General features: G+C 50.4%; 1 protein-coding gene and 1 long non-coding RNA gene across 2 annotated transcripts in view; both read left to right on the top strand.

Annotated features, from left to right (window-relative positions):
* Positions 1 to 17,072, top strand: part of LOC127566480 (sialoadhesin-like) — a 32,768-nt gene extending 15,696 nt beyond the window's left edge. Inside the window, exons 3-8 of the mRNA XM_052008912.1 lie at positions 197 to 278; positions 2,037 to 2,390; positions 8,315 to 8,605; positions 10,156 to 10,416; positions 12,871 to 13,182; positions 16,996 to 17,072. Of these exons, the coding sequence (XP_051864872.1) occupies positions 239 to 278; positions 2,037 to 2,390; positions 8,315 to 8,605; positions 10,156 to 10,416; positions 12,871 to 13,182; positions 16,996 to 17,072 (1,335 nt within the window). The 5' untranslated portion in view covers positions 197 to 238. The remainder of the gene's footprint in view (positions 1 to 196; positions 279 to 2,036; positions 2,391 to 8,314; positions 8,606 to 10,155; positions 10,417 to 12,870; positions 13,183 to 16,995) is intronic.
* An 87-nt stretch (positions 17,073 to 17,159) lies between these two features.
* Positions 17,160 to 24,962, top strand: LOC127566488 (uncharacterized). The gene is made up of 3 exons (XR_007955736.1): positions 17,160 to 17,293; positions 21,645 to 21,750; positions 23,930 to 24,962. It is a non-coding gene; the product is annotated as an uncharacterized LOC127566488 (long non-coding RNA).
* The last annotated feature ends 295 nt before the right edge of the window (positions 24,963 to 25,257 follow it).

Genomic DNA, 25,257 nt, shown 5'->3' with positions numbered 1-25,257 from the left:
AGAAGCGGGAACCTAGCCCACCAACGCTGGCTGGGCTGGGGTCCCGTTGAGGAACTGACCAGGGCTGTGAAAGCAGACGTCTCGGTAGTGAGGCCGTCTTGGCAGAGTGAATGGAGTTAATCCCCTCAGAGCTTTGGTTATAATGGCAGCTCCAACTTCTGGGAAGGAGGGCCTCACTGACTCCTTTCTCTTCCAGGCCCCGGGAGCGGGAGACTGACGGAATACCCGGGAGCAGACAATGATCAGGAAATCTGTCTTCCTCCTGTCTCTTCTCCAAGGTATCATTGGATACGTTGCGTCAGGCAGCCCCGGGGATCGATCCCCCCCCCCCCCCAGTGAGAAACGAAGGGAGTTCCTGTCACTGTGGACCCTGTCAAACTCTCACCGTTTGCTCGAAGTTCCCTTATTTTCCAGGAATGACTCCATTTGACCTTGTTTTATATAAAATCACCAACAATATATTACCCCAAAAAAGTTTACCAGTGCAAATAAATAATGTAGCAATGCCCCAGCAGGATTTGTTGGCATTTAATGGAAATATTTTAACACTATTGGAAGCTATAAGCCTTGCATTTCATACACACTTAAAGTGCATTTTTCCATACAGTAGCCACCATTGTGCTCACAAGACACATCATGTTCGTTTTGTCTACCTACTACAAAGTAAACACAGTTCAATAGATCTCCATGTAGACCTATTTGTGATTCACTACAAAATCACACGATCCAGAAATTGCACATCTCTGCTAACAAAACCTATAATAATTTCCTACAGATTGGCTTAATGTGTAAATGGTTGAGGCAGGTCTAACAGTATCATTTAAGAAGCACTTGGATAGGAATATTAAGGGGCGGGGCTTTGAGGCATATGAGCTGAATGCAGGAAATTGGGACTAGCTGTGTGGGCACCATGGAGTCATTGGGCCGAAGGGCCTGTATCCGTGCTTTATTGCTTTATGACTCTTGTGACTATAGAATTATAGGGCAGGGAAAACACGCCTTTTGACCCAACTCACTGACCAACGTGCCTTCCTCAGCGAGTCGCACGCCCGCACTTGGCCCCATACCCCACGAAACCTTTCCCATCCACGGACCAGTTCCAGATGCCTTTGCAATGTACTCGTCTCACCCAATTCCTCTGGCAGCTCGTCCCATATACGGACAACCCTCTGGGTGAAAAAGTTGCCCCTCGGGTTCCTGTTAAATCGCTCCCCTCTCACCTTAAACCTGTGCCCTCTAGTTCTTGATTCCCCAACCCTGGGGGAAAAGACTGTGCGCATTCACCCTGTCGATGCCCCTCATGATTTTATACACCTCGATCGTTAGTCTCCTACGCTCCGAGGAATAAAGTCCTAGCCTGTCCATCTTCTCCTTATAACTCAGTCCCTCGAGTTCCGGCAATATTCTCATAAATCTCCTCTGCGCTCTTCCCTCTTCCTTCTTTTCTATAGCAGGGCGACCAAAACCGTACACCAAGTGAGGCCTCACCAACAACTTGAAAACTGCACCATAACGTCCCAACTTCTATGCTCAGTGCCCTTGACCGATGACGGCAAGCGCGCCAGACGCCTCCTTCACCGCCCTGTCTACCTGTGACGCCGCTTCCAGGGAACCATGTACCTGTACACCTGGGTCCCTCTGTTCGACAACAATCCCCAGAGCCCTACCGTTCACTGTGAAAGTCCTACCCTGCTTTGACTTTCCAAATGCAACCCCTCGCACTGATCCGAATTAAAGTCCATTTGCCACTCCTTGGCTCACAGACCCAGCAGATCAAGATCCCCCCCCCCCCCTGTGATTTTTGACAACCGCCCTCACTGTCGACGATACCACCTGTTTTAATATCATCCGTAAACATACTAACCACGCCAAGTCGTTGAAAACATTCACAGACTACAAAGGTGGTGTCGTAGGAACAGGCAGACGGCTCATCTGATCGTGAGGTTAAGGGCAGACGGGCTGAGACTAGGAAGGTTGCCGGGAGAAGGCTCCGAACCCCCCCCCCCACTCATCTATTACCTCTGCTTTCATTCCAGGGGTGCTGTCGGAATGGTCTCTGAGGGCTCTGCCCCAACGGGCCATCAGCAGGTCTTGTGTGGTCATCCCCTGCACCTTTGACTTCCCTTCACACCCTCACACCGCCATCCATGGAGCCTGGTTCAAGTACTGGTATTACTGGAAGTACACCGTGTATTACTCCAAAGACCCCAACTACGCGATGTCCAACTTCAAGGGGAGAGCCAAAATCATTGGAAATCTGGGAAAGAAGGACTGCTCTCTGAGGATCGATAACGTCAGACCCGAGGACAGCGATGTTTACTACTTCTACGTGGAACTGGACGGGTTCACGACTCACAGCTACACCTCACCCATCCAACTCCAGGTTCTAGGTGAGATTCCTTTCATTGGAATATAGAAAGCAGCATTGGTGCGGGGCTGCGTCTCAACACCAACACCAACACCAACACCGGCGCTGTTAATTCATTCACCTTGTTACCATGGCTTTTTGCATTCAGATATATCTCCCTTAGCTTTATCTTATGTTTTTATCCTGTCTGTTTGTCTTTGCACTTGGACACTGATTATTGGTATTGGTATTGGTTTATTATTGTCGCTTGTACCAAGGTACAGTGAAAACCTTGTCTTGCATACCGATCGTACAGGTCAATTCATTACACAGTGCAGTTACATTAATACAGAGTTCATTGATGTAATACAGGTAAAAACAATAACAGTACAGAGTAAAGTGTCACAGCTACAGAGAAAGTGCAGTGCAATAAGGTGCAAGGTCACAACAAGGTAGATCTTGAGGTCAGAGTCCATCTCATTGTATAAGGGAACCGTTCAATAGTTTTATTACAGTGGGGTAGAAGCTGTCCTTAAGCCTGGTGGTACGTGCCCTCAGGCTCTGGGGCAGCACTGTGGGAGGGGCGGGACTGAGGGAGAGTCGCACTGTGGGGGGCGGTACTGAGGGAGCGTCGGACTGTGGAAGGGTCAGTACTGAGGGAGCGTCGCACTGAGCGAGGGGCGGCAATGAGGGAGCGTCTCACTGTGGGAGGGGTGGTACTGAGGGAGGGTCAAACTGTGGGAGGGGCGGTACTGAGAGAGGGTCACAATGTGGGAGGGGCATGAGGGGGCATCACTGTGGGTGGAGCAGTATTGAGGGAGAGTCACACTGTGGGAGGGAAGCGACTGGGAGAGCATTTGTCAAATGTGTCCTGGAAAGTTTTCTCAAACAAGGCATCAGCCTTCGGAGCTGGGGACTGTGGGTCCGAGTCCCATCTGGGTCGGACTGCTACACCTTTAATTGTGTTCAGTTCTGGTCGCCTCATTATAGGAAGGATGTGGAAGCTTTAGAGAGGGTGCAGAAGAGATTTACAAGGATGCTGCCTGGATTGGAGAGCACGTCTTATGAGGATAGGTTGAGTGAGCTGGAGCTCTTTTTGGAGAGGAGGAGGAGGATGAGAGATGACTTGATAGAGGTGTACAAGAGGCACAGATCGAGTGGACAGTCAGAGACTTTTTCCCAGGGCGAAAATGGCTAACACGAGGGGGCATAATTTGAAGGTGATTGGAGGAAGGTATAAGGGGGATGTCAGGGGTAAGTTTTTACACAGAGAGCGGTGGGTGCGTGGAATACACTGCCGGCAGAGGTTGTGGAGGCAGATACATAGAACATAGAACAATTAAAGCACAATTCAGGCCCTTCGGCCCACAAAGCTGTGCCGAACATGTCCCTACCCTAGAAATTACTAGGCTTACCCACAGCCCTCTATCTTGCTCAGCTCCATGTACCTACCTAACAGTCTCTTGAAAGACCCTATCGTAGTCGCCTCCACCACCATTTCCGGCAGCCCATTCCCCGCACTCACCACTCTCTGAGTAAAAAACTTACCCTTGACATCTCCTCTGTACCCACTCCCCAGCACCTTAAACCTGTGTCCTCTTGTGGCCACCAATTTATTAGGGACATTTAAGGCACTCTTAGATGGACACATGAATGATGGAGGGCTAATTGGGAGGGAAGGGTTAGATAGATCTTACAGCAGGATAAAATGTTGGCACAACATTGTGGGCCGAAGGGCCTGTACTGTGCTGCAATGTTCCACGTTATGTATAAATCTGTAGCTTGTCCTAGAGAGGGGGCAACTCTGGGCCTCCTGTTGTGAAATGAGGCAGGGCAAGTGATTGAAATGTCAGCGGCGGAGCACTCTGCGACTCTGTTAGTTTTAAATTCGCGATTAAGATGGACAGGACCGGCCCACAAGTTAAAGCCCTGCAGCTGGGTCAAGGCTCATGCTGGAGGCTTTACACAGGAACCTGCAAAGGATGATTGGGAGAGACTGTGTGCTGGTGAGGGAGCGTCTGGCAAGTGGGAGGCTTCCAACAGTGAGTTGGGGGAGAGTTCATGGCCGGCATGTTCCGGTTGGAGTGCAGGGCAATGCTGGCAGGGTGAGGGAACTCTGGGTGATCAGGATAAAGGAGGAGGCAGGGGAAGGGTCTCGGCAGCTGGGATCAGGCGAATCCCCTCAGGAGTAGAAGAGATGCGGGTGTACATTTAGGGAAGCAAGGAGGGCAAAAAGAGGGACCTTTGGCGGAGAAGTTAAAGAAAAATCCTCGGAGATTCTACAAGCATATGAAAAGCAAACGGGGGACTGGGGAGAGCATGGGCCCCCTTGAGGAGCAGTGCGATCGTCTGTGTGTGGAGCCACGGGACATGGATGAGGTGTTAAGTAAATACTTCTCCTCTCTATTTACCGTGGAGAAGGTCATGGGGGATTCAGGGAAGAGGACCGTGATGTCCTGAAACATATCCCGAGGAGGTCGTAAGTCTCATCAAGGTGGATAAATCCCCAGAGCCTGAACAAGTGTATGCTAAGACATTGTGGGAAGATAGGAAATAAATTGCAGGGGCCCTGGCAGAGATATTTGTATCTTTTCTGGCCATGGGCGAGGCAGAGGAAGACTGGTGGTTAATGTTCTGCCTTCGCTTCATGTGGGACTGGTTGTTCTTGAGGTCGCAGTGCCGTGTTTGAGGTGTAACTGCTGAGGCTTGGTCTCGGGAGGCCGAGTAATGGTAAAGCGAAGATAAGATCTGTCAGTTTCCTCTGTAGTGTTGCTGGTTTACAGACCATAAGGTTGCAGGAGCGGAATCAGGCGATTCGGCCCATCGCGTCTGCTCCGCCATTCAATCGTGGTTGATCTTTCTCTCAATCCTATTGTCCCGCCTTCTCCCCGTAGCCCTAGATCAAGAACCTATCAATCTCTGCCTTAAATACACTCTCTGACTTGGCCTCCACCGCCCTCTGTGGCAACGGATTCCAGAGATTCACCGCCCTCCGGCGAAAGAAGTTCCTCCTCATCTCAGTTCTAAAGGGACGCCCCTTTAATCTGAAACTGCGCCCTCGGATCTCCGACACTCTCCCGCTGATGGAAACATCCTCTCCACGTCCGCTCTGTCCAGACCTTTCCGTATTCGGGAGATTCACTCTACCATCCTTCTGAACATCGAGTACAGGCCCAGAGACATCAAAAGCTCCTCATATATACATTAAGCCTTCCATTCCTGGTGAACCTCCTCTGGGCCCTCTCCAGGGCCAGCACATCCTTCCTTAGATATGGGCCCCAGAATTGCTCACAATATACCAAATGCGGTTTGACCAAAGCCTCAGCAGTCCTGAGGGAAGTGTCCTGACCCAGAACGTAGACCGCCTGCTTTTCTCCACGGACGCTACCTGGCCTACTGAGTCACTCCAGCATCATCGTGTTTTTCATCGAGATTCCAGCATCTGCGGTCCTTAGTTCCCCTCAACGTTACATCCTTGCTTTTATATTCTAGTCCTCTCGAAACGAACGTTAACATTGCATTTGCATTCCTTACTGCCGACTCAACCTGCAAGTTAACCTGCAGGGAATCCCGAACAAGGACTCCCAAGTCCCTTTGCACGTCCGACACCTGACTTCTCTCCCCATTTAGAAAGGAGTCGACCACTTTACTCTTCCTGCCAGAGTGCATAACGGAACACGTCCCTATGCTGTATTTTATCCGGCACTCCTTCGCCCATTCTCCCAACCTGTCCACGTCCTTCTACAGATTCCCTGTCTCCCCGACACTACCTGTCCCTCCACCGATCTTTGTATCGTCTGAAAGGTTATGGTTCCCAACACCGACCCCTTCAGAACTCCACTCGCGACTGGGAGCCGTCCTGAAAAGACCCCTTTCTGGAATCGTAGTGTCACCCAGCACGGAAACAGGCCCTTCAACCCAACTGGTCCGTGCCGAACAAGATTCCCATCTCAGCTGCTCCCATTTGCTGCCAGAGGAAGTGGTCAAGGCGGGTACAATCACAACGTCCAAAAGACACTTGGACAGGTTCGTGGATAGGAACGATTTGGTATTGGTATTAGTTTATTATTGTCACTTGTACCGAGGTACAGTGAAAAACTTGTCTTACATACCGATCGTACAGATCAATTCATTACACAGTGCAGTTACATTGAGTTAGTACAGAGTGCATTGAGGTAGTACAGGTAAAACAATAACAGTACAGAGTAAAGTGTCACAGCTACAGAGAAAGTGCAAGGTCACAACAAGGTAGACCGTGAGGTCAGAGTCTATAAGGGAACCGTTCAATAGTCTTATCACAGTGGGGTAGAAGCTGTCCAAGAGCCTGGTGGTACGTGCCCTCAGGCTCCTGTATCTTATGCCCGATGGAAGAGGGGAGAAGAGAGAATGTCCCGGGTGGGTGGGGTCTTTGATTATGCCGGCTGCAGGTTGAGAGGGATCTGGGCCAAACGCGGGCAAACGGGACAGGCTCAGGCCGGTCAGCATGGATCAGAAGGCTTGTGATGTATGTCTCTCCGACTCTGATTCTCCTATCACCACAGATCTCTCTGTGGTGTGCATTAGAGCCGGTCTTTGTGGCACAGACCTGGCTTGTTTCTTGGTGTTCTTCTCTGAAAGACCATCTCCCACCACCCTCCCTCCACCCCAACAGAATCCAAAGCGTTGAGGGGAATGGCCACTGGGGAGTCGTACACGGGTACACCTACTTCTCTCTCTGCTTTTACTGGTGGCCACCCAACTACCTGTCCCTCGGATGTACAAGGCCTTGCTGAGGCAGCACTGGGAATATCGTGTTCAGATGTGGTCACTACATCATCGGAAAGTTGCCGTTAAGCTGGGTAGGATGCAGAGGAGATTTACGAGAGTGTTTCCAGGACTCGAGGGACTGAGTTATGGAGAGAGGCCCAGCATGTTGAGACTATTAATTGGAGCGTAGGAGGCTGAGAGGTGATCTTATAAGAGAAGATATCTTTATTAGTCACATGTACATTGAAACACACAGTGGAATGCATCTTTTGCGTGGAGTGTACTGGGGGCAGCCCGCAAGTGTCAGCACGCTTCCGGCGCCAACATAGCACGCCCACAACTTCCTAACCCGTACGTCTTTGGAATGTGGGAGGAAACCGGAGCACCCGGAGGAAACCCACGCAGACACGGGGAGAACGTACAAACTCCTTACAGACAGCGGCCGGAATTGAACCCGGGTCGCTGGCGCTGTAATAGCGTTACGCCAACCGCTACACTACAATACCTGCCCACTTACAGAGGTGTATTAAATCATGAAGGGCATAGATAATGTGAATTCTCTCAGTCTTTATTCCCAGGGCTGGGAATCAAGAACTAGAGGGCACAGATTCAAGGTGAGAGGGGAGACATTTAATAGGAACCTGAGGGGCAACTTTTATACCCAGATTTTTATTCCGAATCTGGAATGACATGCCAGAGGAAGTGGGTGAGGCAGGTACATTAACAATATTTAAAAGGCACTTGGACAGGTACATGGATAGGAAAGGTTTGGAGGGACATGAGCCAAATGCGGGCAAGTGGGACTAACTTCGATGGGAATCTTGTTCGGCAGGGACTAGTTGGGTTGAAGGGACTGTTTCTGTGCTGTATTACACTGTGATTCCATAAACCCTGGCACATCTCTGGGTCTAACGCTCTGTGTAAGAGTCATGGAGTCATCGGGTTACACAGCACAGAAACAGGCCCTGCAGCCCACTGTGTCCCTGCTGAGCAGCACATGAGCCTTCTACACCTGGTCCATTGGCTTCTGCAACTTGGCGATCCAAGTGCTAGTCCGGATGCGTCCGTTTTGTGAGAGTGTGCCTTCGCCAACACCTCCCCCAGGCAGCGTGGTTCTGATTTCAACCCCTCTCCCTCTCGGGGAGAAAAATGCTTCCTCAGAACACCCACAGATTCTTTCTCTGACCTGCGCGCCGATTCTCTGGATTTTTTGTCCTCCAGAGGTTCCTGACAGACCGGAGATTTTACTCCCGGGAAATCTAACAGAAGGTACCCCGGTGACTATCGTCTGCAAGGCCATCTACACCTGCCCCGAGAACCGTCCCTCTCTAACCTGGAGTGAGCTGCCCAACTCGACTGTCAACGTGTTTGCGGAGAACTCGAGCGGGGAGATCTCCTCCGTACTGGCGTTTACTCCGTCCTTCGTCCACCACAGTGGAACCGTTCGCTGTACGGTGGACTATTCTGGAACTAGTCATCGACTGGAGAACTCTGTTACTCTGAACGTGACATGTAAGTAATCGTTATAATGTATTGCCTGTAATTGTGGATCATTTTTTTAATATAACAAGGCATCGCAAGAAGTGCAAGACCAAACAAGGAGAGATTTGTTCACCCCCAGCACAGAAACAGTCAACCGTGTGGGATGCTGGCCTCTTAATCGAGGGACTGAGTTCAAGAGTCAGGAAGTCATGATGCAGCTTTACAAAACTCTGGTTACGCCGCGTATGGAGTACTGCGTTCATTTCTGGTCGCCCCCGTTACAGGAAGCATCAGTCCTGATGAAGGGTCTCGACCCCAAGCGCTGACTGTTTATTTACCTCCATAGATGCTGCCTAACCTGCTGAGTTCCTCCAGCATTGTATGTGTGTTGCGACAGGAGGGATGAGGAACTGCAGAGGAGGTTCACCAGGATGCTAGTTCATAAAGTTACGAGAGGCAGAGATCGAATAGACAGCCGGTATCTTTTTCCCAGGCTCAAAATGTCTCATACTGGAGGGCATAGGTTTAAGGCGAGAGGGGGGTTAAGTTCAAAGGAGATGTGCGGGGCAGGATTTTTACACAGGGAGTGGTGGGTGCCTGGAATGTGCTGGCAGGGGTGAGGGTGGAGGCAGATACGACAGAGGGGGTGTAAGAAGCTCTTAGATTGGCATATGAATGTGCAGAGAACGGAGAGATGTGGACACTGTGCAGACAGAAGGGATTAGTTTTGTTAGGCGTTAATTACTTCGGCACAACATCGTGGGCCGAAGGGTCTGTTCTTGTGCGGTACTGTTGTATGTTCTCTGTTCTTAACTGTGTTCACACTTGTCATAAGCACCCATCTACAATGATCTGCCCTTGCTGGCACTTGGTATAATCCATGGATCAATCAGAATCAGGTTTATTATCACTGACATATGCCGTGAGATTTGTTGTTTTGCGGCAGGAGTACAGTGCAGGACATAAAGACATACAGTTACTATAAATTACAAAGATACATAAATAGTGCAAACGAGGAATAACGAGGTCGTGTTCACGGGTTCACGGACCGTTTAGGAATCTGTTGGCGGAGGGGGAGAAGCTGTTCCTAAATCGTTGAGTGTGGGTCTTCAGGCTCCTGTACCTCCTCCCCGATGGTAGTAATGTGAAGAGGGCATGTCCCGGGTGGGGAAGGTTCTTACTGATGGTAGTAACTGGGTTATTATTGTCGCATGTACCGAGGTACAGTGTTTTGTTTTATACGCCATCGATATAGATCATTTCATCACATCAGTGCATTAAGGTAGTACAAAGGTAAAGCAATAACAGAATGCAGAATAACGTGTCACAGTTACAGAGAAAGCACAGTACAGGCAGACCATAAGGTGCAAGGGCCACAACGAGGTAGATTGTGAGCTCAAGAGTCCGCCTTCTCATCCAAGAGGTCCGTTAAATAGTCTTATAACAGCGGGACAGAAGCTGTCCTTGAGCCTGGTGGTACGTGCTTTCAGGCTTTTGTATCTTCTGTCAATACTTTGAGGTCCAGTGGTTTTAACTTTCTCAGTCGCCGACTAACGTGTCGATGATGTTGTGTTTCGAAGATTCCCCCAAGAAGACCGTGGTACAATGGACCTTGAACAAGGATAACGGGATCTCCTTGAGTTGTTCAAGTGAAGCCAACCCCAACGTCACCCATTTCTCCTGGTTCAAGACCTCCGGCGGAGCAGAGACTGAGCTGAGGCAATACGGTGACACCATTACTGTAGCCTGTGGGTCCGAGGAGGAAGCCGTCTCGTTCTATTGCAGGGCAACCAATGCTGTGGGAAGCTCACGGTCTCCGTCCGTTCGAATCCCAAATCAACGTGAGTATTTCAGTTGTGATTGGGAGAAAAACTGGCAGAAAGAGAAACCGTCTCTGACCCCACCCTCGTGAGATCTGGGGAAGAGGGAGATGCAAGTTATTTTCAAGAGGTTGCGGGGGTGGAGGTGGGGGGGGGGGGGAGGTGTGTGGAAGGCGAGGGACAAAGGGAATGTCTGTGATAGGATGTAGAAATGGCTTAAAGTGTATGCTGGAGGTTAGACCGTAACACCACGAGACACGGGAGCAGAGTTAGGCCATTCGGCCCATCGAGTCTGCTCCGCCATTCGATCGTGGCTGATGTTTTTCAACCCCATTATCCTGCTTTCTCCCTATAACCCTTAACCCCCTTACCAATCGAGAAGCTACCTTGAATATATCCTATGACTTGGCCTCTCCCACCCTCTGTGGCAATGAGTTCCACAGATTTACCGCCCACTGGCTGAAGAAATTCCTCCTCGTCTCTGTTCTAAAGGGACGTTCCTTTATTCTGAGGCTGTGGCCACGGATCCTGGACTCTGATGGAAACATGTTCTCCACGTCCGGTCCATCTAGTCCTTATAGTATCTGGCAGGTTTCAATGAGATCCCCAGAACCACCACCCCCGCCCCTTCCTTCTGAACTCCATCGAATACAGGCCCAGAGACATCAAACGCTCCTGGGTTGCACAGTGTAGAAAAAGGCCCTTTGGCCCACATAGTCTATGCCGACCCATACCTATCCCACCCGCCTGCATTAATTCCGTATCCCTCTTGTGCCCTGCTCATACAAGTACCTGGCCAGGAGCCTTTTAAATGTGTTACTCTTCCTGCCTCCACCACCTCCTCTGGCAGCTCAGTCCAGGTACCGACTTTGTGTGAGGAATTTACTCCTCAGGTCCCCTTGAACAATTTAAACCTAGGCACTCCAGCGTTAGCCACCACAGACTCAGGCTACCTGCCTGATCGACGGCTCTCACAATTTTATATCCCGCCATCACGTCACCCCTCAGCCTCCTTCGCTCCAAGGAAAACAGTACCAGTCTATCCAGTCTCTCCTGATGACTCGAGCCCTCCAATCCAGGCAACGTCCTGGTGAACCTTTCCTGTACCGTCTCCAGCTTAGTGACATCCTTTCTATAGCTGGGCACAACGGAAAAAAACACTCCAAGTGCGGTCTCTTGTACAGCTGTAACGGGACGTCCCGGCTCCTGGACTCAGTGCCCTGACCGATGAAGGCCAGTGTGCAGAACGCCTTCTTCACCACCCTGTCTACCTGTGTCCCCACTTTCAGGGAAAACATATACATGTACCCCAAGGTCCCTCTGTTATGCGACAATCCCCAGGGCTCTTTCGTTCATTGTATAAGTCTTGCCCTGGTCTAACTTCCCAAAATACAACTCCTCGCACTTGTCTGAGTTAAATTGCATCTGCTGTTGTTGTTGTTGTTGCTGTTGTTGTTGTTGTTGTCACTGACACCCAATATCTGACAGATGCAGCTAGTATAATACTTTAGTGAGGCCACACTTGGAGTATAGGTCGCCCCGTTACAGGAAGGATGTGGAGACTGTGGAGAAGGAGCAGAGGGGGTTCACCAGGATGTTGCCTGGATTAGAGGGTATGAGCTATAGGGAGAAGTTGGACGAACTTGGGATGTTCTCTCTGGAGGGGTGGAGGCTGAGGGGAGACCCGATAGACGTTTATAAAATGGTGAGAGGCATTGATAGAGTGGACAGCGTCTTTCTCCCAGGGTGGAAATGTCAGAACTAGAGGGCATAGGTTTAAGGTGTGTGTGTGTGTGTGGGGGGGGGGGGGGTGGGGTGGGGTGGGGGGGTGGGTGAAGTTTGAAGGAGATGTGCGGGGCAGGTGTTTTTACACAGAGAGCGGTGGGTGCCTGGAACGGGCTGCCAGGGGTGGTGGTGGAGGCAGATACGATAGAGGCATTTAAGAGGGTCTTAGACGGACCCATGATAAGATATCTTTATTAGTCACATGTACATCGAGACACACAGTGAAATGCATCTTTTGCGTAGAGTGATCTGGCGGCAGCCCGCAAGTGTCGCCACGCTTCCAGCGCCAACATAGCATGCCCACAACTTCCTAACCTGTACATCTTTGGAACATGGGAGAAGACCGGAGCACCCGGAGGAAACCCATGCAGACACGGGAGAACGTACAAACTCCTTACAGACAGCAGCCGGAATTGAACTCGGGTCGCTGGCGCTGTAATAGCGTTGTGCTAACCACTATACTACCGTGCCTGCCATTGGGCGTATTTAAGGAAGACATTGATAGGTTTTTAATTGGTAAGGGACGGGGGCGGGGTGTGGGGTGTGGGTGGGGTTGAGGATTATAGGGAGAAGGCGGGAGAATGAGGTCAGAAAAAATATCAGCCACTATTGAATGGGGGAGCAGACTTGATGGGTCGAAGGGCCTGTTACCGTGCTGTCCTGTTGTATGTTGTATGTTGTATGTTTCAGGTGAAGCAGCCATTCTGCCCTCCTCGCAGTGCACCAGATACCCCACCAATGTGACCTGCCACTGCATGGTGCAATCCTGCTTCCCGGTTAACGTGAGCTGGGGGTTCCTGGGCCGGACGGTGCAGAACTCGGAGACCGAGGGGGGCTACCTGACGCAGTGTGTCCGCGCTGGGATCCTGGTGACTAACACGCTGACCATCCGCGGAGACAACCTGACGTTGGAGACGGTGAGCTGCTCAGTGGCGAACCCCAGAGGGCTGCCTCCCTCGCAGATGAAGTTGGAGGTCGTGGCGGACGACGGGCAGGGACACGGTGAGGGCTCAGCTTGCACGTCACTATGGGAGAGTTGGGACATCGAGGGATTGGCGGTGGTTTCAGGGGTTGAGTGGTACTGGGATACGATCCCCACCATCGGTACTCTGTGTGTGTGTGTGTGTGTGTGTGTGTGTGTGTGTGTGTGTGTGTGTGTGTGTGTGTGTGTGTGTGTGTGTGGAGTTTGCACCTTCTCCCTGTGACTGTGTGGGTTCCTCCTGGGTTTAAGAGGGTGGCAGTAGATTTCACAGGAGATGGGGAGATACGATTGATGGGATTACTCTGACGGGCAGTATAGACTTAGATGGCCGGAAGGTCTCTTTCAGTGTTGGAAAATAGAACACAGTACACCACAGGAACAGGCTGTACTCCCACGATATCTGTGCCGAACACGATGCCGAATTAAACTAAATCCCTTCTCACTGATCATAGTCCATATCCCTCCATTCCCTGCATGTCGATGTGTCTGTCCAACAGAATCTTAAGCACCTCTATCGTATCTGCCTCGACCCCCATCCCTGGCAGCGCATTCCAGGCACCCACCGCTCTCTGTGTAAAACAACGTGCCCCACACATCTCCTTTAAACTTCCCCCCTCTCACCTTAAATACATGCCCTTTAGTATTTGACATTTCGACCCTGGGAAATAAGATTCTGTCTGTCTACCCTATCTATGCCTCTCATAATTTTATAAACCTCTATCAGGTCTCCCCTCAGCCTCCGCCGCTCCAGAGAAAACAACCCAAGTTTGTCCAACCTCTCCTTATAGCTCATGCTCTCCAATCCAGGCAGCATCCCGGTGAACCTCTTCTGCACCCTCTCCAAAGCCTCCACATCCTTCCTGTAACGGGGCGACCAGAACTCTACACAACACTCCAAGTGTAGGCTCACCAAAGTTTTACACAGCTGCAACGTGACTTCCTGACTCTTACACTCAACGCCCCGACCGATGAAGGCAAGCATTCCGTATGCTTTCTTTTCCACCCTTGTGTTGCCACTTACAGGGAGATTTTTAAATTTTTTTTAAAAATAAATTTTATTTAAAGCGTGGTAACAGGCCCTTCTGGCCCAACGAGTCCGCGCCGCCCGTTTTAAACCCAAATTAACCTACTCATATGTCTTTGTAATATGGGAGGAAACCGGAGCACCGGGACGAAACCCACGCAGACACGGGGAGAATGTACAAACTTCTTACAGACAGCGACGGGATCGCTGGCGTTGTAATAGTGTCGCGCTAAGGACCCCAAGAACCCTCCGTACTTCAATGCTGTTGAGAGCCTTGCCATTTAGTGTAGACTTTCCCCTTACACTCGACCTCCCAAAGTGCGACACCTCACACTTTCCCGGATTAAACTCCACCTGCCACTTCTCCGCCCAACTCTGAGAGTCACAGAGTCACACAGCGCGGAATCAGGCCCTTCGGCCCAATTTATCGAGCCGGCCAAGGTGCCCATCTATGCTAGTCCCATTTGCCTGCATTTGGCCCATATCCCTCTAATCCCTTCCTATCCATGTACCGGTCCCAGTATCTGTTAAAAGTTGTTATTGTATCTGCCTCAACCACTTCCTCTGGCAGCTTCTTCCTATGTACACCACCCTCTGTGTGCAGGCACAGTAGTGTAGCGATTAACGTAACGCTTTCCAGAGCAAGCGACCCGGGTTCAATTATGGCCGCTGTCTTTAAGGAGTTTGTACGTTCTCCCCGTGTTTGCGTGGGTTTCCTCCGGGTGCTCCGGTTTCCTCCCACATTCCAAAGACGCATGGGTTAGGAAGTTGGGGGCACGCTATGTTGGCGCCGGAAGCGTGGCGACACTTGCGGGCTGCCCCCAGAACACTCTAGCAAAAAGATGCATTTCACTGTGTGTTTCGATGTCCAAGTGACTGGTAAAGATATCTTAACTCTTTTGTCCCTCAAGTTCTTGATAAATATTTCCCCTTTCACCTTAAATCTATGCCCCATAGTATGCATTTCCCGCTGTATTATTTGGAAACCTTCTACACTATCTACAACGGCACCGATTTTTGTATCATCTGCAAACTTACGAACCCACCCATCTACATTTTCATCCAGGTAATTTACATACATCACGAACAGCAGAGGTCCCAGTACGGATCCCTGAGGAACACCACTAGTCACGGACCTCCAGCTGGAATCAGTCCCCTCGACCACTACCCTCTGTCTTCTGTGGGCAAGCCCAATCTGAATACAAAAGGCAAAGTCGCCGTGGATCCCATGTATTTGAACCTAGATCAACCTCCCATGAGAGACCCTGTCAAACGCCTCACTAGAGTCATAGAGTCATCGGCTTATACAGCATGGAAACAGGCCCTTCGGCCCAACTGGTCCATGCTGGCTAAAATGCCCCATCCAAGCAAGGCCCAAGTCCAGAGTATCGCATTCATTTCTGGTCGCCCCATTATAGGAAGGATGTGGAGTCTTTGGAGAGGGTGCAGAGGAGGTTCACCAGGGTGCTGCCCGGATTAGAGGGTATGAGCTATAAGGAGAGGTCGGATAAACTTGGGTTGTTTTCTCTGGAGAGTCGGAGGCTGAGGGGAAATCTGATAGTTTATAAAATTATGAGGCATAGATAGAGTAGACAGCCAGTATCTTTTACCCCGGGGTCGAAATGTCAAATACTGGAGGGCATGCATTCAAGGCGAGCAGGGTAAGTTCAAAGGAGATGTTTGGGGCAGGTTTCTTTGCACGGAGAGCGGTGGGTGCCTGGAATGTGCTGCCAGGGGTTGGTGTGGAGGCAGAGGTTTAAGAGGCTCTCAGATAGGAACATGGATGTGCAGACAATGGAAGGATATGGAGCATGTGTTAGCAAGAAGGAAATAGTTTAGTTCGGCGTTTAGTTACTCGTTTAATTAGTTCGGCACAACCTCGGCGGAGTACAAGGTTAATGGTAGGATTCTGGGCAGTGTGAAGGAGCAGAGGGATCTGGGAGTTCATATCCACAGATCACTGAAAGTTGCCTCACAGGTGGATCGGGTAGTTAAGAAAGCTTACGGGATGTTAGCTTTCATAAGTCGTGGGATCGAGTTTAAGAGCCGCGAAGTGATGATGCAGCTTTACAAAACTCTGGTTAGACCACACTTAGAGTACTGTGTTCAGTTCTGGTCTCCTCATTATAGGAAAGGATGTGGAGGCGTTGGAGAGGGTGCAGAGGAGATTTACCAGCATGCTACCTGGATTAGAGGGTATGGATTATGAGGAGAGACTAAACGAGCTAGGGCTTTACTCATTGGAAAGGAGGATGAGGGGAGACATGACAGAGGTATACAAAATATTAAGAGGAATCGATAGAGTGGACAGCCAGCTCCTCTCTCCCAGGGCACCAATGCTGAATGCAGGAGGGCATGGCTTTAAGGTAATGGGTGGGAAGTTCAAGGGAGATGTCAGAGGGAGGTTTTTCACCCAGAGAGTGGTTGGGGCATGGAATGCGCTGCCTGGGGTGGTGGTGGAGGCTGATACGTTGGTCAATTTCAAGAGATTGTTAGATAAGCATATGGAGGAATTCAAAATCGAGGGGTATGTGGGGGGAAGGGGTTAGATAGTCTTTGGCGTGGTTTGAAGGTCGGCACAACATTGTGGGCCGAAGGGCCTGTATTGTGCTGTATTATTCTATGGTTCTATGGTTCTATGAAGGGACAGTTGCTGTACCGCACTGCTCCATGTTCTATGTTCTAAAGTTAATGTTACAAAGAGATGCAACAGAACTGAAGGTGAAGGTCAACATCCAATGCACCATGGAATTCCTCCCCCTGCAGAATCTCTCAAGAGTCTCCAGAGAGGGATTTGCCTCATTTGCAGGTGCCTCCTCCCCAGTCGAAGAGCCAGCTGCCGAGGTGGCTCGCTACACTTGTGCGCCCCAGGTTGTTGTTCTGTGATCTGGAGAGTGGGTCTGCATCCTGGCACGGCGGACGGCGCTTTGTGGAATACAGGACCTGGCTCTAATTATCGGTTCTTCACTTCCAGGTTCCCCCACGGGTCCAGAAGACTCATGGACGATCCAAATAACCCCCGTGGTTGCGGGAGTAGGTGCTCTGGCCCTTATCGTTTTGTTCGTTATCATTTGTGTAATCGTCAAGAAGCGGGGGAGTGTTGTGAGGTCAGTGGAGTCACAGAGTCAGCGAGACACACAGCACGGAGACAGGCCCTTCGGCCCATTGGGCCACACCGAGCAAGATGCGCATCTAAGCTCGTCCCATTTGCCTGCCCAGACCCCTTTCTTATCCATGTACGTGTCTGCCTGTCTTTTAAACGTTGTTAGTGTACCTTCCTCAGCCACTTCCTCTGGCAGCTCATTCCATATACGGACCACCCTCTGGGTGAAGAAGTTGCCCCTCAGGTCCTCTTTTAAATCTCTCTCCTCTCACCTTAAACCTGTGCCCTCTAGTTCTTGATTCCCCAACTCTGCGGGGAAAAGACTATGCGCATTCACCCTGTCTGCGCCCCTCATGATTTTGTACACCTCTATAAGGTCACCACTCAGTCTCCTACAGTCTAAGGAATAAAATCCTAGCCTGTCCAACCTCTCTCCATAACTCAGTCCCTCGAATCATATCCTCACTCTTTTCAGTTTGATAACATCTTTCCTATGGCAGGTGACCAAAACTGAACGCAATACTCCATGTGCGACTTCACCAGCGTTTTGTAAAACTGTAACATAACCTCCCAAATTCTAACTCAGTGCCCTGACTGATGAAGGCTAGCGTGCCGAACGCCTTCTTCACCGCCCTGTCCACCTGTACCCATCTGCTCTCCGACATTTCCCAGGGCCCTGCCAACTTCGGAGAGCTGACAGGTCAGTACTGGGGCTTCTGGGCAAAAGCCTTTCCCGTGAAGGACTGTTTACTGCATTGAACTAGCGATACAAATTCAAGATGCTAGTGAAATCCGCATCCAGATATCTGTGGAGTCCTGAGATTCCGATAGACACAGCATACCCCCCGAGTCCACGACAAGAGTTAGCCACCCATTTACACCAATCCCACACTGACCCCATTTTATCCACCTGAAACTCCCATCAACCCCCACCCCCCAGATCCTCCCACTCACTCACGATTCACAACCGACCTAGCACGTTCATTGGGACGGTGGGAACCCGCAGGGTCACAGGGAGAGCGTGGAGTCTCCACACAGACACAGACACAGACACACACGCAAACGCACACACACACATAAACACACACAAACGCACAGAGACACAGTCACACACACTCAGACACACAGGCATACACGTACAGATACACACACAGGCACACATACAGATGAACAGAGACACACACACACAGATTCACTGACAGACACTCAGATACACACACACACACACACACACACACACACACACACACACACACACACACACACACACAAAACCTCATAGGTCAGGATCGAATCGAACCTGGGTCTGTCTCTGGAACTGTGACGTTGCGTCTCTACCCGCTGCGCCACTCTGCGACTACGCCCCTCTCTACAGCTTCCACACCCAACAGTAAGAGTCTAGACTTGGACAATATTATTCTGTATTACTGTCCAGTAATAATGAGCGAACTTCTAACCAGACACTCTTTCCTTTCGTTATAAAGCTACACAGTGCAGAAACAGGACCTTCCAGCAAGTCAATGCTGACCATCCAGAAACCATCTACACCAGGCCCGGCCCCCAGCACTGGTTGTGTCCCCCTCTCTGCCTCACCCTTTCAAGTGCCCGTCCGGATACTTCTTCGATGTTGTGGGAGTCTCTTCCTCCACCACCCCCTCAGGCAGGGCGTCCCAACTTCCGAACCCCTCTTCTGGGGAAGATCTTCCTCCGATTATCTCTCAGCCTCCCACTGCTGAACAGAGTGAATGATTCACAGAGCCATACAGCACGGAAACAGGCCCTTCGGCCCATCTGGTCTATGCCGACCAAGTTGTCTACCCGAGCTCTTCCCGTTTGCCCGCATTTAGCCCACATCCTTCTACATTTTTCCCGTCCATGTACCTGTCTGAGTGTCTTTTAAACGTTGTTAATGTACCTACCCCACTCACTTCCTCTGGCAGCTTGTTCGATATACTGATCACCCTCTGCGTGAAAAACTTGCCCCTTTATATCTCTCCCCCCCACCTTAAACCTGTGTCCTCTTGTTTTAGACTCCCCGACCCTGGGGGGGGGGGGGGATATAGACGGTGACCGCCCACCTTATCTACGCCCCTCACGATGTTATAAACCTCCATAAGGTCGCCCCTTAGCCTCCTCCGCTCCAGGGGAAACAGTCCCAGCCTGGCCGGCCTCTCCTTATAACTCGAGCCCTCCAGTCCCGTCGACATCTTTTCCGTACCCTCTCTAGGAGTTTGAGCAGCAGAGAGGGATTGAGGTATGTTTACCTTCCGTGGTTACAGAGCATTAGGGGAGGAAGTTGGGGTATGGAGGCTGGAAATGGACAGGAAAAGGCAGGGGAGGGGGATGGAGAGCAGCCGTCGTGTGATTATTGAAACACACTTCCTGCACACAGTTCCGAGCGCAAATTTAAAGAGCTATATGTCTGCAGGTCTCTACAACTACAACATTATTTCACTAGCTATGGGCACAGAACGCAGAACAGTACAGCACAAGAACAGGCCCTTCGGCCCACGATACTTCTGCTGACCATGATGCCAAATTAAACTAGCCCCTTCTGCCTGAACATAATCCATCTCCCTCCATTCCCCGCACATTCATGTGTCTGTCTAACAGTTTCTTAAACCCCTCTATCGTATCTGCCGCCGCCACCACCCCTGGCAGCACATTTCAGGCACCCACCGCTCTCTGTGTAAAAACGTGCCCCGCAGATCTCCCTCTCTTTATCTCTCTCATCGTAAACCTATGTCCTCTAGTACTTGACATTCCTACCCTGGGAGAAAGACTCTGTCTGTCTACCCTATGCCTGCCTCTCATAATTCTATAAACTTCTATCAGGTCTCCCCTCAGCCGCCGCCGCTCCCGAGAAAACAGCCCAGGTTTGTCCAACCTCTCCTTATAGCTCATGCTCTCTATTCCAGGCAGCATCCCGGTGAACCCCTTCTGCACACTCTCCAAAGCCTCCACATCCTTCCTGTAACGAGGCGATCAGAACTGCACACAATATTCCAAGTGCGGCCCAACCAAAGTTTTATACAGCTTCAACAGACTCTTATATTCGATGACCCCGACCGATGAAGGCAAGCATGCCGTACGCCTTCTCTACCACCCTATCTACCTTTGTGGCCACTTTCAGGGAGCTGTGGACGTTGGGACATATGTCGACATTGACTGCCCCTTTCTCCTATGTTCAGGCTATTTCAGTTGTGTGTCAGGGGTTGCATATTGACCAGACCTGTTGAGACAGCGGCTTTCCTTCCCTGCAGGCTGTCTGGAATCTAGATGTAATTTTTTTTGGTTAACCTTGCCATTTCACCGTCAGCTTTCGACTGATGATATTTATTTCGGTGGTTGAATTTAAACCCCCTAGCTGACCTGGTGGGATTCAAAATCCGATCCTGTACCATAGACTCACTCTGTATTCTGGTCGTCTTTTGTCCTGTTCAGCCGGACAGTACCTTACTACTTTGTATCTCAACCCCTGTACTTGCGGAACGGCACAGTGGTGCAGTGGGTGGTGTCACTGCTTCTCATCTCCGGACATCTCTGCTGCTGTGTGTGTGTGGTGTGTGTGTGTGTGTGTGTGTGTGTGTGTGTGTGTGTGTGTGTGTGTGTGTGTGTGTGTCTGTGTGTCTGTGTCTGTGTCTGTGTTTGGAGTCTGCACCTTCTCCCTGTGACCCGTGGGGTAATCGGCTCCCCAGTGTGAGGGGAAGAGTTCGGGGGTGGGGGGTGGGCGGGAATAAAAAGTTGTCACAAAGCCCCGCGTTTCAATGCCAATCCAGAATCTCATTGGACGAGCCAAACTGTCAACCAATCAATTTCTGCCGCCCGTAAGATCCTTCTCCAGGAATGATGGCTCTCTCCTGATTCCTGGAGAGTTGGCAACCATTACAAGAAAGGAACCTGGCCCTTCGGCCCATCATTTCTGTGCCGAGCATGATGCTAAATTAAACTAATCCCTTCTGCCTGCGCATGAGCATCGGAAACGGGGCTCCGGTAGGGTTAAAAGGCGAGGGAAACCGGGCTCCGGTGGATTTAACGGGAACGGGAAACCGGGCTCTGGTGGATTTAAAGGGAGCGGGAAACGGGGCTCCGGTGGGGTTAAAGGGAGCGGGAAACGGGGTTCCGGTTTAAAGGGAATGTGGGAATTGGGGCCCCGGTGATGGGAAGGAGCACAGTGAACATCACCGGGCGAGTAAGGTGTCCAACTGCTGGGATTTTAGAATTGTTGGATGGCGGATTATCGGGATTTTCGTGTTATTTCCCAGATGCACACTCACTGTACTGTGACCATCAACTAAGTACGTGCCTCTCTGCCCGACTCTGTGAGAAGAATTAATTCTTAAACCTTGTTCCAGATCTTCACCAGAAGCAGAGGACACGACTGAGATGGGGGCGAGGAAGGAGACCATGAAGGTCAAGAAATGTCAATCGGTGTACCTCGCCCAGACGGCTAGCGCCAAGGTAATCGTTGTCGCCCCCGAGAGATGTCCGCGTCCGAGTGTTCCTTGGTCACACGACCAATCAAGGAAGGGTGTTTAATTGCAGCCCCACACCCTCTGGACTGCTCCGGCAACCACTTTACAATCCAACGACATTAAATTTTAAGAATTAAACAAATTCTCCAGGAAATTGCTCAACATAGAACAATACAGGACAGGAACAGGCCCTTCAGCCCACGATGTTGTGCTGAACTCATTAAAGTAATGACTCCTGATGAAGATAGTCCCTTCTGCCTGCACATGGTCCCAATCCCTTCATTCTCTGAACATTCATGTGTCAGTCCAAGAGCCTCTTAAACCACTCTATCGTATCTGCCTCCACCCCCACCCCGGGCAGCAGGTTCCAGGCACCCACCACTCTCTCTGTAAAAAATTAACTTGCCCCGCACATGTCCTTTAAACTTACCCCCTCTCACCTTATATACATGCCCTCTAGTATTTAACATTTGTACCCTGGGAAACAGACTGACTGTCTACCCTATCTATGCCTCTCATAATTTTGTAAGCTTCTATCTAGCCTCAGCCTCCAGAGAAAACAATCCAAGTTTGTCCAACCTCTCCTTATAGTTCATGCTCTCTAATGCAGGCGGCATCCTGGTGAACCTCTTCTGCACCCTCTCCAAAGCGTTCACATCCTTCCTGTAACGGGGTGGTCAGAACTGAACACAAGTGTGGCCTGACCAACGTTTTATACAGTTACATCATGACTTCCTGACTCTTATCCTCAATGTTGTGACCAATGAAGGCAAGCATGTCGTACGCCTTCTTTACCACCCTATCTACTTGTGTGGCCACTTACAGGGAGGAATGGACTTGGACCCCAATATCCCCTCCCCTGTACATCAGTGGTGTTAAGCGTCCTGCCATTTACTGTGTACTGTTCCCTTTCGTTTGACCCACCCCCCTCTCAAAAGGACGTTGACAGGGAGAGGACAAAATGTTGTGTTTTGAAAAGCGCTGAGAGCTTGGAAAATGCTGAAATAGAGAAAAAAAATTGGCGATGATCTATTTCAGGCCCTGTTCCCGCCTTTTCCTCATATCCCTTTATCCTGAAGGACCTCATGGACCTCCCTGAGTACATGTGATGTACTTGGCCTCCAGCACCGTCTGTGTGCGAGGATCCCACGGGCTCACTGCAGTCTGTGCGAAGAAAGATCTCCTGATCTCGGTCGTAAATGGCAATCCCCACCCCTCATTACAAAGGACCTGGTGGTCTTGTTCACAATTCAGTGAAAGCTAATGCATAGACCTGGCCCCGCGATCGAGAGATAGAGTCATAGAATTACAAAGACCAGAAACGGGTCCTTTGGTACATCTCGACAATGCTGTGTAATTTACCTACTTGAGCTGGTCCCATGGACCATATCCCTCTAAACCTTTCCATCCATGTACCTGTCCAAGTGTATTGTAAATGTAATTATTGTACTCGCCTCAACCACTTCTTCTGACAGTTCGTTCCACACACCCACCACACTCTGTGCGGAAAAGATACCCCTTCAGGTCCCTTTTAAATCTTTCCCCTCAAACCTGTGCCCTCTTGTTTTGTACTCCCCGACTCTGGGGAAAAGATTTTGGCTATTCACCTTATTTCTGCCACTCAGGATTTTATAAACCTCTATGAATATACCCCTCAGCCTCCTTCGCTCCAGGGAAAACAGTCTCAGCCTGTCCAGCCTCGGCTTATAACTCGAGCCCTCCAGTCCCGGTGACATCATGGTGAATCTTTCCCGCACCCTCTCCGGCTCGGTGACGTCCTTCCTATAGCTGGGCGTCCTGAACTGCACACAACACTCCAAGTACGGTCTCCTGTACAGCTGTAACGGGACGTCCCGACTCCAGCACTCAATGCCCTGACCCATGAAGGCCAGCGTGCCGAACGCCTTCTTCACCGCCCTGTCTACCCGTGTTGCCACTTGATGTAGTTGTACCCCTGGGTCTATCTGTTCTACCACATTCCCCAGGACCTAACGTTTACCATGGAGCATGGGAGGCTGACGTACGAGCTGATGGAAGTCTATAAAATGATGTTTTTGTAATATAGATGAATCATTCAGAAGGGAATGTGGGTGGGATGGTTAGTATTGAATTTACTGGGTTCAATCGAGCAGTTGTGGCTCTATTTATTCCTATTTATATCCCAGGATAGAAAGATGAAAGACCCCGAAGACCGATCACACCATCTCCAGAATCAGCGCCATGATATTTATGAAAATTACAATATGGATCGGGATAATGTGTACGCAAATGTGGACTGATTGAGAACTGGGACCAGAAGCTGGGAAGAGTGGAGGAGGAGAGGAGAGCTCGGGAATTCAAATTTACTCCGGATAAAACTGCAGCGAATCAGCACCCGCACCTGGATAAGGGTCCGATTCAACGCTACGTAAACCAGTTTCCCACCAGCGAGCTCTTCACAGGATCTCGGAGCTGTCTCTACCCGACGTAGTAGTCTGTCTGAGATCATAGCGCGGTACTGTGTACAGTTCTGGTCACCACACTATCGGAAGGGTTAGGATTCCCCAGGCAGGTGCCTGGTTTGGAGTGTTCCAGTTCCGAGGAGATACCGGAGCGGCTGGGTCTGTTCTACCTTGGGCGTAGGACGCTGAGGAAGATTTACGAGGATGTGGCTGGGACTCGAAGTGGAGGTTGTGCAGGCTAGGACTTTATTCCTTGGAGCATAGGAGACTGAGGGGGTGACCTGATAGATGTATGCAACATCACAAAGAGGATAGATCAGGTGGGTAATGATAATCCTTTCCCCATGGAGAGGGGCATAGAGTCATAGAGCTGAACAGAAACAGGCCTTTTGGCCCAGCCGGTCTATGTCGACCAAGATTCCCATCTAAGCTCGTCCCATTTGCTCGCTATTGGCCCATATCCCTCTAACCCTTTCCTACCTGCCCGAGTGCATTTTAAATATCGTTAATGTACCTGCCTCAACCACTTCCTCTGGCAGCTCTTTCCATATACGGACCACCCTCTGGGTGGAAAAGTTGCCCTTCGGGTTCCTGTTAAATCGCCTCTCACCTCAAACCTGTGCCCTCTAGTTCTTTATTCCCAACGCTGGGGAGAAGAGCCTATATGCAGCTCTACAAAACTCTGGTTAGACCACACTTGTGTCCAGTTCTGGTCTCCTCATTATAGGAATGATGTGGAAGCGTTGGAGAGGGTGCAGAAGAGATTTACCAGGATGCTGCCTGGTTTAGAGAGTATGCTTTATGAGGAGAGACTAAGGGAGCTAGGGCTTTACTCTTTGGAGAGAAGGAGGGTGAGGGGAGACATGATAGAGGTGCACAAAATATTAAGAGGAATACTTAGATAGAGTGGACAGACAGTGCCTCTTTTCCAGGGCACCAATTCTCAATACAAGAGGACATGGCTTTAAAGTAATGGGCGGGGGGATATCAGAGGAAGGTTTTTTACCCTGAGAGTGGTTGGCGCATTCCATGCCTGGGGTGGTGTTGAAGGC

This window comes from Pristis pectinata, chromosome 42 (genome assembly GCF_009764475.1).
Source record: "Pristis pectinata isolate sPriPec2 chromosome 42, sPriPec2.1.pri, whole genome shotgun sequence".
In the NCBI taxonomy this organism is placed as follows: domain Eukaryota; kingdom Metazoa; phylum Chordata; class Chondrichthyes; order Rhinopristiformes; family Pristidae; genus Pristis; species Pristis pectinata.
Note: the sequence above shows the minus strand (reverse complement) of the source record. Positions and strands in the feature narration are given on the sequence as shown.